The sequence below is a fragment of the Schistocerca gregaria genome, chromosome 10, assembly GCF_023897955.1.
Source record: "Schistocerca gregaria isolate iqSchGreg1 chromosome 10, iqSchGreg1.2, whole genome shotgun sequence".
Classification (NCBI taxonomy): Eukaryota; Metazoa; Arthropoda; class Insecta; order Orthoptera; family Acrididae; genus Schistocerca; species Schistocerca gregaria.
Window position 1 is genome coordinate 213,738,054 of NC_064929.1, and position 16,640 is coordinate 213,754,693.

Sequence of the window (16,640 nt, forward strand, 5' to 3'; positions counted from 1 at the left end):
TCTGCAATATCCGTTCTTCCAGGAGTGCTAGTTCTGCAAGGTTCGCAGGAGAACTTCTGTAAAGTTTGTAAGGTAGGGCACGAGGTACTGGCAGAAGTAAAGCTGTATGGACGGGGCGTGGGTCGTGCTGAGGTAGCTCAGTTGGTAGAGAACTTGCCCGCGAAAGGCAACCCGGATGTCCCACTCTTCTAGTACGGCTTCCTCGACTGTCTCGGCCACCTGGATACACCTCCCGTTCGACCAAACTTATTGCACATTGCAGTGCAGAGTCTTTTGTCAATTACACCTCCTAATCGCAAATTTTCGATTCCTGTAGTGGTTTGAATGCTGTTTGTGTGTCCACTCCGAAACATACCTCGTGGAGCAGTCGCATTCGACCACATTAATGTAACTGCACATTTTCTGTTCTTTCGGACATGTACGACAGAACAGACGACACTGGTTTGCATGAACAAGTCACGAAGTATGCTCCAGAAGGGACCTAGGAAGATAGAGGTAGGGATTGGAACAGGATTTTTGTGCTTAATGTTTGAATGCAAGTAGGTGGAAAAGGAAAAAAATGTATTGTAGTATGTGTTAACAAGTTTGTCTGATTGAATGAAGTCATTCTGCATTCGGATGTTCAAAATATTAAGTATTGTGGCTTCAGTTTCAATGTATTGTCATTGTGAATCATCCTGAAAGCAGTCTCCAAATAAAAGGAATACATTCACCTTAGCACATCACATGCATGATATAACACATCACATGTGTGTGTGTGTGTGTGTGTGTGTGTGTGTGTGTGTGTGTGTGTGGACTGCTGCCTTTAATTTACAATTAAGATTCTTGACACTGTTACATTTGTATTTTAAGATGTCGGCAAATCACTTCAGTTTTACAGTATGATGCATCATTTAAGATGTTCTTATGTACGTGCCTACTTTTAATTTATATTCTTGGGTATCATTTATTCCTTTTACAATGAGTATATGCATCTGTCAATACAACCTTTGTGTGTGCACATTCTACAAACCAAATGGTATTTGACTCCTTAGACTAACATCTTTGTACTTTCAAGGGCAACTCTCTGTATCTTTACACCTTCGCCATTTTACCACCATTATAATACACCCACAATGTCGGCTACATGAGTGGTGTACTTTTGTGTACGTGATGGTGTTTGTCTGTACTTTTATGCGAGCTGTTTGCTGTTATCGTATTAGTTGCGCAGTGTGTGGTGTAACATGTAGATTTACAACACCAAACATATTTGGTTTCAGACTGCTGGGAGCTACGTTCCAGCATGTCACAGTGTAATGTTGTAGAGTGGGGTAAACATCCCGTGTAAGCACCCTGATGTTTCGTGTTTCAAAGATAATTTTTAACTGTAGCGTATCATATTTAGTGACTGTTTTCAGGCTGCTCGGCAATGACTCGCTTACACCGAGAGCAGGCTACCGGTGAGTGAGACCCTCACGACTCTCTCTCAGTGCGGCCGGCTCCCCTCGGTGGGAGTGCGCCGGTCACTTTCCACGTCTGAGATTGCATACGGCTGGTGTTACAGGTGAATGCGGCCCAGTACATGATCCAGACAGTGCTGAACGCCCTGTCCGGCAATGCGGGGGACCTGGGCTCGAACCCGGAGCAGAAGACTGTGGACCGGCACAAGCAGCAGCTGGACACCGTCTTGTCGTGCCTCGTCTACAGCACCACCAGCAGGTAAGCTCTTACGCAGGAGCTGCGACCGCCGGAATAAATGCAAACAGTCACCGAATACTGTGTACGGCCCTCTTGCCGTCTGAGCAGTTGTGTAGATATAAACAGTCCAGTCACACTGACGTGATGTGCAAATTTTACATTTAAAAAAATATAATATAATTAATTAAACAAATTGATACTTTCTCGCTTTTATCATTTTGATTTCTTATAGAATTTTCAGGTAATGCAATGTCCTTCACTTTTAACTTACATCAATTCTTGTATAATTAGTTCTCCTTCTTGTCCGTATGTACAATATTGATTCTTAATCGGACTTCCTCTTCAGATGCAGGCAGCTAGTGACATGATGTCAGCATAATGCGCGGAAGGAAATGAGAACTTTCGTGGTTTTGCACTAATAAGAATCCTCACACCTCATATTTTCATAAAAATTGTTATTCGGATAATACAATGTCTACTACACACTTCTCACAAGGATACGTCTACTCACCACGAGAACTAACAACAGAGTCTCTGTAATAATTGTCAAAAAAAATGAAAAATGTTTCCATCATTTGTCTTTTGCCTTCCGGCATAACAAAATATCTCTTTGTTGACGATTACAGTGGCCGCGCTTGTGTTTATCGTAGCGTGTTGGGGATTTTCCTTTTTGTACCTATACAGTGACCGACAACTGTGTTTGACATCTACGTGGAATAACCTCAGCAGGTGGAATACTAGCAGTGGAGGGTACATAAAACATGAGGGAGGGGGGGGGGGGGGGGGGCGCATGGGAAACAATGCAGTAATTACAGCAAAGGAGCGATTTATGTGATGTCTGAGAAGGCGCGATCATTGACTTTTGTGCCAGTGTTGGAAGCATTTCCAAAGCAACTAATTTTTTAAACCGTTCACAAGCTGTTGTTGTTAAAGTATACTGTGCACGTCAAAATGTCGCCATCCAAAACCTGCACTGAGGCAACTGTGGTACACTGCGGACCGTAGATGACGGGGATGAACACCAGGGGTGGAGATGTTTACGAGTGAATAGATGTGCCACTGACTACCCAGGTAAGGGGCTCCCGGCAGTGTCTCCTCAGTGATCGATCGGCGAACGTCGCTGTGTACGGCCATCCACGGTGGGTGCCTGGTTCGTCCACCCATGCTGACTGCTATTTGTCAGCAACGAGGGCTGGAATTTGCACACCAGTACAGCTAATGGGCAACCGATGAGTGGCAGAAGGTGGCCTTCTCAGACAAATCCGTTTTATACTCCATTGGCATAAAATTTCAGGAAGCAGACACACTGCAACAGGTCCGAGCTGTAGATGGGAGCATTATGCCTCGGTGAATGTTTTCGTGATATTCCCTATGTGATTTCATCGTTCTGGAAGGCACGGTGGTACAACATGAGTATGCGTCTATCCTCGAGGATCACGTCCATTCCTACACACAGTTTGTTTTTCCCCAGCACGATAGCATCTACCGGCAGGCTAGTGCAACGTGTCGAGCAGCTCACATTGTATGTGCACAGTTCAAAGAGCAGCAAAATCGAGAATCTGTGAAACCACCTTGATTGGCCTGTCGGCACTGTGGATCGTCAGGCGAGAATAGCGTTGCTGCCTCTGGATCGCAGGGTTCCGGGTTCGAGTCCCATCTGGGTTGGGGATTTTCTCTGCCCGGGGACTAGATTCTTGTGCTGTCCTCATAATCTGATCATCATTATTATCATCATCATCATCCTTTGTGACAGTGGCTAGATTGGATTGTGTAGAACTTGGACTGTGTAAAAATTGGGACTTTGTATGGGCACTGATGACCGCGCAGTCGAGTACCCTACAAACAGAACATCGTCAGGCGAGAAACCCAGTGTAACTGGTCACAACACTGGAGTTGACACAGCTCCACGTGCCTGTCGATATTTTCCAGAACCTCACCGACTTCCTTCCCTCACGCATTGCAGCGCTCCACATTGCAAAAGTTGAATTATTTGGGCTTTTGACAGGTGGTCACATTAATGATACTGGGCAGTGTATTTGAAATGAATTAAATACACTGGAAAGATGTGAATTTATTGGTGGAGTGAGACTCGTGAAAATTCAGTGACAAATGACATCAGTGTAGACCATTCAGAAACTCTGAACCTGCAATGCTTTCATTTTGATTAATGTGATTTGGTTGATGATAATTTAGGCTGTTTATTTATATGACTCTTAATTTCAGCAAAAATGAAGTTATATCAAATTAAAATAATTTTACGATGTAAATAAAATAGAAAGAAACTTCCACATGGGAAAATTATATTAAAAACAAACCAAGCGGTAAAGTGCCGGTAGACAGGCACAGTAAAATAACACACAAACACACACACAAAATTTCTAGCTTTCGCAACCAATGGTTGCTTCTTCAGGAAGTGGGGCACTTTTGGGGCTCTTCTGTGAGAGGTTCTGGGTTTGAGGGGATGAGGAAGTGGCTCTGATTATCTGCTTCCATACCAGGACGGGAGGGTAGTTGCGGGATGCGAAAGCTGTTTTCAGGTTGTTGGTGTAATGGTTCAGGGATTCAGGACTGGAGCAGATTCGTTTGCCACGAAGGTCTAGGCTGTAGGGAAGGGACCGTTTGATATGGAATGGGTGGCAGCTGTCATAATGGAGGTACTGTTGCTTGTTGGTGGGTTTGATGTGGACGGATGTGTGAAGCTGGCCATTGGACAGATGGAGGTCAACGTCAAGGAAAGTGGCATGGGATTTGGAGTAGGACCAGGTGAATCTGATTAAACCAAAGGAGTTGAGGTTGGAGAGGAAATTCTGGAGTTGTTCTTCACTGTGAGTCCAGATCATGAAGATGTCATCAATAAATCTGTACCAAACTTTGGGTTGGCAGGCTTGGGTAACCAAGAAGGCTTCCTCTAAGCGACCCATAAATAGGTTGGCATACGAGGGGGCCATCCTGGTACCCATGGCTGTTCCCTTTAATTGTTGGTATGTCTGGCCTTCAAAAGTGAAGAAATTGTGCGTCAGGATGAAGCTGGCTAAGGTGATGAGGAAAGAAGTTTTAGGTAGGGTGGCAGGTGATCGGCATGAAAGGAAGTGCTCCATTGCAGTGAGGCCCTGGACGTGCGGGATATTTGTGTATAGGGAAGTGACATCAATGGTTACAAGGATGGTTTCCAAGGGTAACAGACTGGGTAAGGATTCCAGGCGTTCGAGAAAGTGGTTGGTGTCTTTGATGAAGGATGGGAGACTGTACGTAATGGGTTGAAGGTGTTGATCTACGTAGGCAGAGATACGTTCCGTGGGGGCTTGGCAACCAGCTACAATGGGGCGGCCGGGATGGTTGGGTTTGTGAATTTTAGGAAGTAGGTAGAAGGTAGGAGTGCGAGGTGTCTGTGGGGTCAGGAGTTTGATGGAGTCAGGTGAAAGGTTTTGTAGGGAGCCTAAGGTTCTGAGGATTCCTTGAAGCTCCGCCTGAACATCAGGAATGGGATTACCTTGGCAAACTTTGTATGTAGAGTTGTCTGAAAGCTGATGCAGTCCCTCAGCCACATACTCCTAACGATCAAGTACCATGGTCGTGGATCCCTTGTCAGCCGGAAGAATGATGATGGATTGGTTAGCTTTCAGATCACGGATAGCCTGGGCTTCGGCTGTGGTGATGTTGGGAGTAGGATTAAGGTTTTTCAAGAAAGATTGAGAGGCAAGGCTGGAAGTGAGAAATTCCTGTAAGGTTTAGAGAGCGTGATTTTGAGGAAGAGGAGGTGGGTCCCGCTGTGATGGAATATGGAACTGTTCCAAGCAGGGATCAATTTGGATAGTGTCTTGGGGAGTTGGATCATTAGGAGTGGGATCAGGATTATTTTTCTTCATATCAAAGTAATATTTCCAGTAGAGACTACGAGTTTATGACAGTAAATCTTTGACAAGGGCAGTTTGGTTGAACCTGGGAGTGGGGCTGAAGGTGAGGCCTTTGGATAGGACAGAGGTTTCGGATTGGGAGAGAGGTTTGGAGGAAAGGTTAACTACTGAATTGGGGTATTGTGGTTCCAGATTGTGTTGACTAGAATTTTGAGGTGTTGGGGGGAGTGGAGCTGGAAGTGGGAGATTGAGTAGATGGGAGAGACTGGGTCTGTGTGCAATGAGAGGAGGTTGAGGTTTGTTGGAAAGGTTGTGGAGGGCGAGTGAGTTGCCTTTCCGGAGGTGGGAAACCAGGAGATTGGATAGTTTTTTGAGGTGGAGGGTGGCGTGCTGTTCTAATTTGCAGTTGGCCTGTAGGAGGATGCTATGAACAGCCGGTGTGGATGTGGGAGAGGAAAGATTGAGGACTTTGATTTGGGATAGGAGTTGACGGGTGTGTTCATTGGCCGAGTCGATGTACAGGTGTAGGATTAAGCGGGTGAGGGCTATGGATTGTGCAGTTTGGAACTGGTATAAGGACTGATGGAAAGAAGGATTGCAGCCAGAGATGGGAACTTTAAGTGTGAGGCCTTTGGGGGTAATGCCAAATGTCAGACAAGCCTGAGTAAATAAAATATGGGAGCGTAATCTGGCTAGGGTGAAGGCATGTTTGCGGAGGGAATGTAAATAAAATTTAATGAGGTCGTTGTAGGGATGTTGTGAGGTTGACATGGTATTAGAAGGTGAAAAGGGTAACATGAGGTTAAAGTGCGGGAAAGCGCCGGCAGACAGGCACATGAACAAAACACACACACACAGAATTACTAGCTTTCGCAACCGATGGTTGCTTCTTCAGGAAGGAGAGGGAAAGACGAAAGGATGTGGGTTTTAAGGGAGAGGGTAAGGAGTCATTCCAATCCCGGGAGCGGAAAGACTTCCCTTAGGGGAAAAAAAGGACAGGTGTACACTCGCGCACACACACACACACTCCTTCCTGAAGAAGCAACCATCAGTTGCGAAAGCTAGTAATTCTGTGTGTGTGTTTGTGTGTTTTGTTCATGTGCCTGTCTGCCGGCGCTTTCCCGCTTGAGAGGGTGAAACAAAGGTGTGAAAAAAGTCGAAAAAGTGTTGCTTTGAGATGAGCTATGTTGATCCTGTGTGGAACTTAGGTTGGTGAACAACAATGGGTGCAAAGGTTAGGTAGTTGTGTTGTCTCCAAAACACGTTAAAGGGTGGGGAAATTCAGGAAAATTTTGAAAAAAAATGCGTGTAAATGTATTCAAAGGACTGGTTATGTACTGGCAGGTTATGAAAATGAGGCTAACAATTGTTTGACGAAGAAATAATAACGTTTAAACCTGTGGGAAGCTGCTAAAAAATGATTGGTTATGTGGGAAAAACGGGAATGGAAATAAAACGAAAGTTGTTGGAAATAGCTGAGATGGTTGTTTAATGGCTGAAAGGAACTGAAGCTGTGAAATAGCATTCACAAGTTTACACAAAATGTTTGTAAACTTGGAACAGTGGATTTTATAGCAGCGGTAATGTTGAAAGCGTTAAAGTTTTTAGGTTATGGTTTCGAAGTAAATTACATATTGTTGAGTATAATTAGGCAGGATAAAATGTATGGCAGATTACGGAAAAAGGGAAGATGAATACAAAGTGAAACTACTTGTACAAACAAAAAGAGAAACTAAGATGATAGAAAAGACTTCGAAATGCAACAGAGACAATAACAAACGTAATTGTTGGGTTCAAATTAATGATGTAATAAAATAGAAAGAAACTTCCACATGGGAAAAATATATTAAAAACAAAGATTCCAAGACTTACCAAGCGGGAAAGCGCCGGTAGACAGGCACAATAAAATAACACACAAACACACACACAAAATTTCTAGCTTTTGCAACCAATGGTTGTTTCTTTATGAAAGAAGGAAGGAGAGGGAGAGACGAAAGGATGTGGGTTTTAAGGGAGAGGGTAAGGAGTCATTCCAATCCCAGGAGTGGAAAGTCTTGTTGTGCAGGTGAAAACGGATTACAAATACCTTTAATTTGTCAAAAGTTGTTTGAGATGGAAAAAGTCTTTCTGTCTATGTGGATGTATTCACTTAAATGTATCAGTTTCCTTGGAACAGTGGCCTACCCTGAAGCTTTGTCTAATGCGCTTTAGCTACGGATAGCTGTTTAAAAGACACTCTATGCTATACGTATCGGCAGGATGCCTAAATGTTTCGTTTCCCAATGCAAAAGGAGGTTTATTGTAATGGGTCTGTCTGAGGTTACTAAATAAAACAAATTTTGTCTAAATTGCTGTCCTGTATTCTCATCTTCACAGTCCACATGCCGCTACCGAGTCCACTCTTAACACACAGTTATCGATTTAAAAACATATACTAGCTCACAGTTTACAGTATCACATTCACTGACAGCATATTCTCTCAGTAGTAGCCAGGAAAAGTAAGTAAGTAACTCGTAACCCAATGTCTGGAGGACTGCAACCTTTGTCTGTCAATAAACAGCTGGAAAGTTCACACAGTAGTTATCAGTACTGTGTGCTCGCTCAGTGCTATGCAGTTCACTGGTATTCGGTAACCTACACAGCATGTCATGTGGAATTACACTGTCCTTTTATATTAATGTGGTCGCCTGTCAAAAGCCTCGGTAACCTCCTTTTGCAGTGCGGATTGTTGCGAGATGCACCGGAAGTGTGTCAGTAAAGTTGCAGAAGGTACCGACGGGGACGTGGAGCCGTGCCAATTCCGGCACCATGGCCAGCTGCACTAGATCTGTCGATCGAGGATCCGCAGCGTAAACGGCCCGGCTGACGTGGTCCTACAGATTCTCGACCAGATTTAAATCTGACAAGTCCGGTGGTCACGGGAGTACGGCAAACTCGTCCTGCCAGTGCTCTCCGAACCGCATACACGCACTGCAAGCTGTGTGACATGCAGCGTCGTCCTGCTGATGCGTGCCACAGCTCTGAGGAAAAATAAACTGCTTGTAGGATTGGACTTGGTGCCCAAAGGTAGAGGCATACTTGTCTCGGTCTGTTGTGTCTTGCAGAATGATGAGATCACCCAGGGAAGTGCCCTGACTGTAATGCTCTCTCCTGTGTCCCGGACCCTCCCGTTGATTGTTGTGGTTTGTTTGCTTTTGGATGTTTTATGCTGTATGTGCCGACAGTAATTTGTCTGATGGTGCATAAAACGTGATTTGTCTGAAAAGGCCACCTGCCACCACTCGGTGGATGTCCACTTGTGGTGCTGACATGGCAGATTCCGGCCTTCGTCACCACTGAACGGCAGTGAGCGTGGCTGCACAAACCGGACGACTTCTGCGGACACCCGTACCCGGCGGTGTTCGCCAAACTGTCATTGAGGACACATTGTCGATAGCCTCTTCCTCCATCTGGGCGACAGTTGCAAATCTGTTTTACCGTACACTTCTCTGCAGCCACTGTTGATCCCTGTCATCCACGGCCTATGGTGCACCACATTTGCTACAGTGCCTATTTTGGATTGCAACATTTTGTCGTGCGCAGTATATTTTAATGACAGGGGCATGCAAAAAGTTTACAAACTTGGCTGCTTTGGAAACGATTCCACTCTTTTCCGGTAAGCCGACAATCGTGCCGTTTTGGACATCCGATAAATCACTCTGTTCGTGATATATGACTATTACTGAACTGTTTTCCGCATACCCCCGACACTATATTTTTTTGTTTTGTTTGCAAATGGTGCAAACATTGCAATAAGCAGCAAGTCGAGTACAGATTTAGAAATAGCTGCTAATCAAATTTTCACTGACATTAATAAGTGATTTAAAGTTTATTCACTGTCATTAAACTTTGAGAAGACACACTATATGCAGTTCAGAACCTGTAAAAGATTTTCTTCCAGCACGTGTATAATGTATGAAGATGTGCAGATTGAAGACGTTGACGGTGTTAAATTTCTGGGATTACAACTCGATAATAAATTCGGTCGGGAAGGGCGTACCGCAGAATTGCTTCAGCACCTAAACAAGTCTGTATTTGCCGTGAGAATGGTGTCAGATGTAGGAAATATAAATGTAAAAAACTTGCATACTTTGCTTACTTTCATTCTATTATGTAATATGGGATCATATTCTGGGGCAACTCGTGAAACCATGTTAAAGCTTTTAGGGCGCAAAAGTGTGTGATAAGAATCATTTGTGGTGTAAATTCAAGAACGTCACGTAAAAACCTGTTTGAGGAACTCTGTTTTCTAACTACTGCTTCTCAGTATATTTATTCCTTAATGAAATTTGTTGCAAGTAATACATCTCTATTTCCAACCAATAGCTCAATACATAGTATCAGTACTAGTAATAAGAACAATCTACATAAAGATCTAAAATCACTTACCTTGGTCCAAAAAGGGGTCCAATATTCAGGAACATATTTTCAGTAAATTGCCAGCAACCATTAAAAACTTGGTTTCAGATAAAGCACAGTTTAAATAGAGTTTGAAAGACTTTTTGATAGGCAACTCCTTCTACTCCATAGATGAATATCTTAACAGAGACTGTTAAGCCAGCTTAAGTAAAAATATCTGTTAGATTTCAGTTTTGACAGCACTAGCTCACAACAGTCAAGATCAGCTATATTTTGTGGTGGTGGTGGTTGTTGGGATGTTTAAGGGGGACTAAACAGCTAAGGTCATCAGTCCCCCATATATTTTGTGTATGATAAGTGTGTCGAGAAGACAACGACCATCCTGAACACCTTAACACATCAACTGCTGATGACATTGTGGAAGAAGTAAAGAAAATGGCTGTGGAAAATTGCTGAATCACCATCAGAGGCATTGCTGATGAGGTTGGCATATCTTTAGGCTCATGCCAAGCAGTTTTTTTTAATGTTTTGGGCATGAAACGTGTAGTAGCAAAACTTGTTCCAAAATTGTTGAATTTCGATGAAAGATGACGATGCCTAGATATCGCTCAGGAATTGGTGAATGAAGTAGACAGTGATCCAGAAGTTATAAAAAAGGTGACAAAATTTGGGCATATGAGTATGTCAAAACCAAGGCCCAATCATCCCAATGGACACTGCCTCAAGAGCCAAAAATATTTGACAAGTTCGATAATGTGTTAAGTTTCTTCTCATTGGTTTCTTTGGTTACAGTGGGATAGAGCATCATGAGTTCCACCTAGGGTCATATGATCAATAAGGAATTTTACATGGAAGTTATGTCCCACTTGTGTGAAGCAGTCTGAAGAAAACGACCAGAACTGTGGCAGAACCACTCATTGAAATTCATTCGTGATAATGCTACCACATACCACATGTGCCTCAGTGCTTTTTTTTTTTAGAACCGTTATGTTGCCTCAGCCACTAATTCACTGGACATAGCCCCCCTGTGACTTCTTTGTATTCCCTGGGCCGAAGAATACCATGAAAGGATGCATTTTGCCAACATTGATGAGATAAAAACATAATCGCTGAAGGAGCTGAACACCGTGAAGAAAATTGTGCTTTGAAAATTGGAAAATATACTGGCAGAAGTATATTGTAACTGATAGGGATTACTTTGAAGGAGACGAAATTGATGTTGATCAATAAATAAAGATTCGTTAAGAAAAACAAAAATTCCCGTTGGTTTTTGATCATACTTTGTATATGTTGATTGTGGAGTAAGCAAAAGTCACATACCACTGGAAATTACAGTAGCAGTTGGAGAATGTGTGTGTGTGTGTGTGTGTGTGTGTGTGTGTGTGATTTGTACAGTTTTATTTGTATGTCTCTCTCTGTGACAGGTCCATAACAGGGCAAGCTCGGGATGCGACGATAGAGCTGCTGACGCGGAACGTCGACTACCGAGCACTGGACTGGGCGGAGAGGCTGGTGTCCATCAAGGGCCTGCAGCGGCTGCTCGAGGTGGCGTCCGAAGTGCCCGAGTGTAAGTACGAGTCAGCCATGGACATCACGCCCAACACCCGCACCGTCGTCTCCGTCTGCCTCGCCAAGTGAGTGCACTGCGAGTTCCGTGAGAAAGGTGTTTCGACAGAATGTATCTAGAATATCACTCTTTCGTAAATGTAACATACTGTAAACTTATGTGCATGAATAATTCTCTCTTATAAGTTTGAATTTATTATTATTTTAGCATTGCTTTAGTCATTTTTATAAGAAATTTCAATACTGCGCAATTCTTACTGCAATTCTTACTTTTCTAACAGACAGCAGAGTGTGTAAGTAATAAATTGTGTCCTGACTGTAAAGCTGAACTCGGAAAGGAGGAATAAAAACTATTACATCCTGCTAGGTTCATTGGTATTTCATTGTTGGCTTTGCCTGATTTTCTTGGTCCCAAGTGGGATTTGGCATTTTGGAGCATAATATACAGCGTGACAATTATTGAACTATATGATTAAAAATTTAAATTAGTTACAAACTATGGCATGCACATTCTTTATTCAACATGTTAACTACAGATATTTGGATTTAGGTTATGACATGTTAGATATGCCTGCCATCGTCGGCAGTGGTGTAGCGCAGACGCACAGCGAAATTCTGTGTGACCTGCTGAAGTGTCAAAATGTGAGTGCTGTCTATGACTCCCCGAATGGCTCTCTTCAGTTCAGCAATGGTTTTAGGGTTATTGCTGTACGCTTTGTCTTTAATATACGACAAGGAGTCGCATCCCAAAAGTGCTCCTCCAGAGCATCAAACACTCCCCTGCTTCAATTGGGTCGAACTCCATCTTGCACGAACTACATCCAGTCGAAATCGGGGTCACTTTAAATAGTGGCTATGAAATCATTTCCCAAAACCTTCACGTGCCGTTCGGTAGTTCGTGCCGTCGAGGAAATCACACCGATTATTCCATAACTGGACATTGCACACCGATGTGGACTCTCGGTCCTCTAAATATGCCAATTTTGCTTATTGACAGACCTGTCCAAATGAAAGTAGGCTTCGCCACACGTACACATACTAATTCCTGTCATACCCCGTGGCCATTGGTGCAGTTTGAACATACCAATGCAAATTATTCAGAAATTATGGTGATTTTATTTCATGTAGTTCAATAGTTGTCACCCTGTATGTTCCACACAATAGGCATACTACGAGGGTCACTCCAGAAAAATGCACACTATTTTTATAAAAATACAGTTTTCATTCTGCATGTGTGAAAGTTTTATAGTGTGTAGATACATCCTTCCCACTTATTTTCAAACTTAGTTCAACCTGTTCCTGTCACAGCATGTCTTCAAGATGGCTGCTACACTTGACATTTATCAGAAGCAACGTGCTGTCATAGTATTCCTGTGCTATGAAAATGAAACAGTGGGAAACATCCACAAGAGGTTGAAAAAGGTGTTTGGAGATGCTGCTGTTGATCGCAGTACAGTTAGTGGGCAAGCAGGTTACATGATGAAAGCGGGCACGGCAATATTGAGGATTGCCCTTGCAGCGGCAGGCCTCATACTGAACACACTCCAGACAATGTGCAGAGAGTTAACGAATTGGTGACTCCTGACAGATGCATCACAGTGAACGAATTGTCACGCTACGTTGGGACAGGGGAAGGAAGTGTTTGGAGAATACCGAAAGTGTTTGTGTCAAAAAAGGTTTGTGCCAGGTGGGCTCCCAGGATGTTGACAGTGGCTCACAAAGAAACAAGGAAAATGGTATGCAGGGAACTTTTGGAACATTACGAAATTGATGGAGATGAATTTTTTGGAAGAATTGTGACTGGTGATGAAACATGGCTCCATCATTTTTCAACAGAGACGAAGAGGCAATCAGTGGAGTGGCATCATGCAAATTCACCCAAGAAAAAAAAATTCAAAACCACACCTTCTGCTGGAAAAGTTATGGCTATGGTGTTTTTCGATTCCGAAGGACTCTTGCTTGTGGACATAATGCCAAGTGGAACCACCATAAATTCTGATGAATATGTGACAACACTGAAGAAACTTCAAGCTCGACTGAGTCGTGTTCGACTACATCGGCAAAAGCAGGATGTTTTGCTGTTGCACGACCACATGTCAGTCAAAAAACCGTGGAAGCGATCACAAAACTCGGATGGACAACACTGAAACACCCGCCCAACAGTCCTGATCTGGCTCCATGTGACTATCATCTCTTTGAGAAACTGAAAGACTCTCTTTATGGAACAAGGTTTGAAGATGATGACTCCCTTGTGCATGCTGCCAAACAGTGGCTCCAACAGGTTGGTCCAGAATTTTACCATGCGGGTATACAGGCACTGGTTCCAAGATGGCATAAGGCAATTGAGAGGGATGGAAATTATTTGGAGAAATGAAAATATTGTTCCTAAAGGATGTATCAACACACTGTAAAACTTTCAAACATGTAGAATAAAAGATGGATTAAAAAAAATAGTGTGCATTTCTTTTGGTGTGACCCTGTACCTGAAGGGAACACAGTGACTGCATTCCAAACCACATTTTTTTTAAAATTATATCTACGTCTACAAATATATCCAAATTCTGCAGACCACTGTGAAGTGTGTGGAAGAGGGTACATACTATTGTACCAGTTACTAGGGCTTTTTCTCATTCCATTTCAGATATGGAACATGGGAATGATGATTGTTTAAATATCTCTATGCATGCAGTAATTTTTCTAGTCTTATCCTCACAATCCCTATCTAAGAGATATGTAGGGGACTGCATTTTATTCCTGGAGTCCCCATTTTCAGCTGGTTTGTGAAAAATTGTTAGTAGACTTTCTCAGGATAATTTATGTCTGTTTTAAAGAGACTACCAGTTCAATTTCTTCAGCATCTCTGAGGCATTCTCCTGATGGTCAGACAAACCTGTGACCAGCATGCTGCCGTACTCTGTGTACTTACAATATCAGCTGTCAGTCCTATTTGATATGGGTCCCATACTCTCAAGCAAAATTTTAGTGTGGGACACACAAGTGATATGTAAGCAGTCTCCTTTGTAGACTGATTGCACTTCTCCAAATTCTACCAATAAACCAAAGTCTACCACCTGCCTTACCCATGACTGAACCTACGTGATCATTCCATTTCACATCTTTCGTATTGCTACAGTGTGTTACACCCAAGTATTTGTATGAGTTGGTTGATGCTAGCAGTGACTCATTGATCTTATAGTCATAGAATACTATTTTTTTTTTTCCATTTTGTGAAATGCACAGTTTTATATTTCTGAACATTTAAAGCAAGTTGGCAGTCTGTGCACCACTTTGAAATCTTATTGAGATCCGACTGGATATTTATGCAGCTTCTTTCAGACAGTACTTCTTGTGTATATCAACAATATAAGGAAAAGATAGATATTTACTTATGATGAAGATGACATGTTAAGTTGCAGTCAGGTTCAACGAAAAAGACACTTACACATCAGCTTTCGACTAAAGCCTTCATCAGGTTCCTCGGCTTTTGTTGCAGCTGTACTGTTCACCAAATAGTGGTGCCTGTGCTGAGAGACAGCATTATGGCCAATATGAAATAATTATAATCCGATGTTTCAAAAACATTAGGTGAAAAAACTTGATTTTTCCGTATCTTACGGTCTGATATCTTCACTCGTTTAAGGACTGAATTTCATTTCGTTATCCATCATACTTACTTCACTGCATCAAATTAAGTTTATTACATACTATAAAATGCACCTTAATTTTTAAGAATCTTTTTAAAAATAATGATTTTACCATTTTTATTATTAGATTGCAAAGTCAGACTAAAAAAAATCTTAGTTTATAAAACTGAACTGATCTTTAAAATCCTTGAAAATTGTCATACGAATGCTCTTCTTCCTCCTCCTCCTCATCCTCCTCCTCCTCCTCCTCCTCTTCATCATCATCATCATCATCATCATCATCATCATCATCTTTATCCTTCTCATTTATAAGATGGTCTTCAGTGCCATCGAAATCATTATGTTGCACTTCTTGAAACATTTAACAATAATGTTTTCTCTCGCTCTAGAACAAAACTGTTTTAACTTCTGAGACACTTGTTTAATTGTACGTCATTTTAAAGCTCCCTTTGGCGTGAATTCGTGTCGTGTTTAATTCATCATCGATTTGTTCCATTTGTGCCTCATATACACTTTAAATGGTTTATTTATCGAGGCATCGAGAGATTGCAATTATGAAGTCAGTCCCAGAATAACAGCAAGCTCTGTATTTCCCTGTCTCAGTTTCTCTTTCACAGAATTTTTCAAATGACTACTAAACTGATCTAGCTGAAGAAGAGAACACTTATTCAGTAGAGCACCTTTCCTTCTCTCCCACACTCTGTTAATCCATAATCTCATATCAGTCTTGCCCATCCAGTGTCCATAAACAACAACAGCAGGCAGTATTTCAGAATGTTTTGTCATTGTTTTGTGCTTGAAAATAATCAGTGGATTAAGTTTAGTACCATGAGCACAATGTGAAAGGACAACAGTGTAGTGCACCCTTTCATGTCCACTTGTCTTTATAGTTATAGTTTTAGCACCTTTCGTGCCAACAGTTCCATTACTCAGCACAACAAATGTCAGAGGAGTCCCGTCCACATTCACTGCTCGGTAGAGTTCCACATTGGTTTTCCTTTGATCTTGAATAACAAAGTGGCATTTTCTGAGACATTTTGGTTTCAGTTGGCATGCTACATCCAAGGTGCTTCATAAACTTGTAGCACCGACCAACTCCGCCCTTAAAATCTGTTAAGTTCAACTGTAGTGAAAGCTTACAAGTTTGTATTTCATTATTTTTGTATTAATTCCAATACCATTTTGACAGTGTCCTCAAATCCATTTCAGTATGTCATTTTCTGTTTTTGGCCATTTTGCAATTTAGTCCTCTATTTGCACATTTATTCTGTCTCACTTTTTTCAGTTCTTCTTTACTGGCCTGCCAACTGCGAATGATTTTTTTTCCGTCGGTGGAGGGATGTAATGCTGCTCAGCTGCTCTGTTTGCATATTCTTCTGCATATGCCATTAGTTTCAGCTTATATAGCCTGCATCATAAGAATACCTTTTCTTTTTTCCATTACAAAAGTAGCTACTAACAAAAATATTGTATTGTAACCGATAATGCAAATCACTTTTAT

At 42.2% G+C, this 16,640-nt stretch overlaps 1 protein-coding gene across 2 annotated transcripts in view; it reads left to right on the forward strand.

Moving 5' to 3' along the window:
- The window catches only part of LOC126293678 (protein unc-45 homolog B), a 112,826-nt gene that overhangs the window by 22,930 nt on the left and 73,256 nt on the right, over positions 1-16,640 (forward strand). For both annotated transcript variants that reach the window (XM_049986971.1, XM_049986970.1), the window contains exons 5-6: positions 1,544-1,698; positions 11,354-11,563. In XM_049986971.1, the coding sequence (XP_049842928.1) occupies positions 1,544-1,698; positions 11,354-11,563 (365 nt within the window). The remainder of the gene's footprint in view (positions 1-1,543; positions 1,699-11,353; positions 11,564-16,640) is intronic.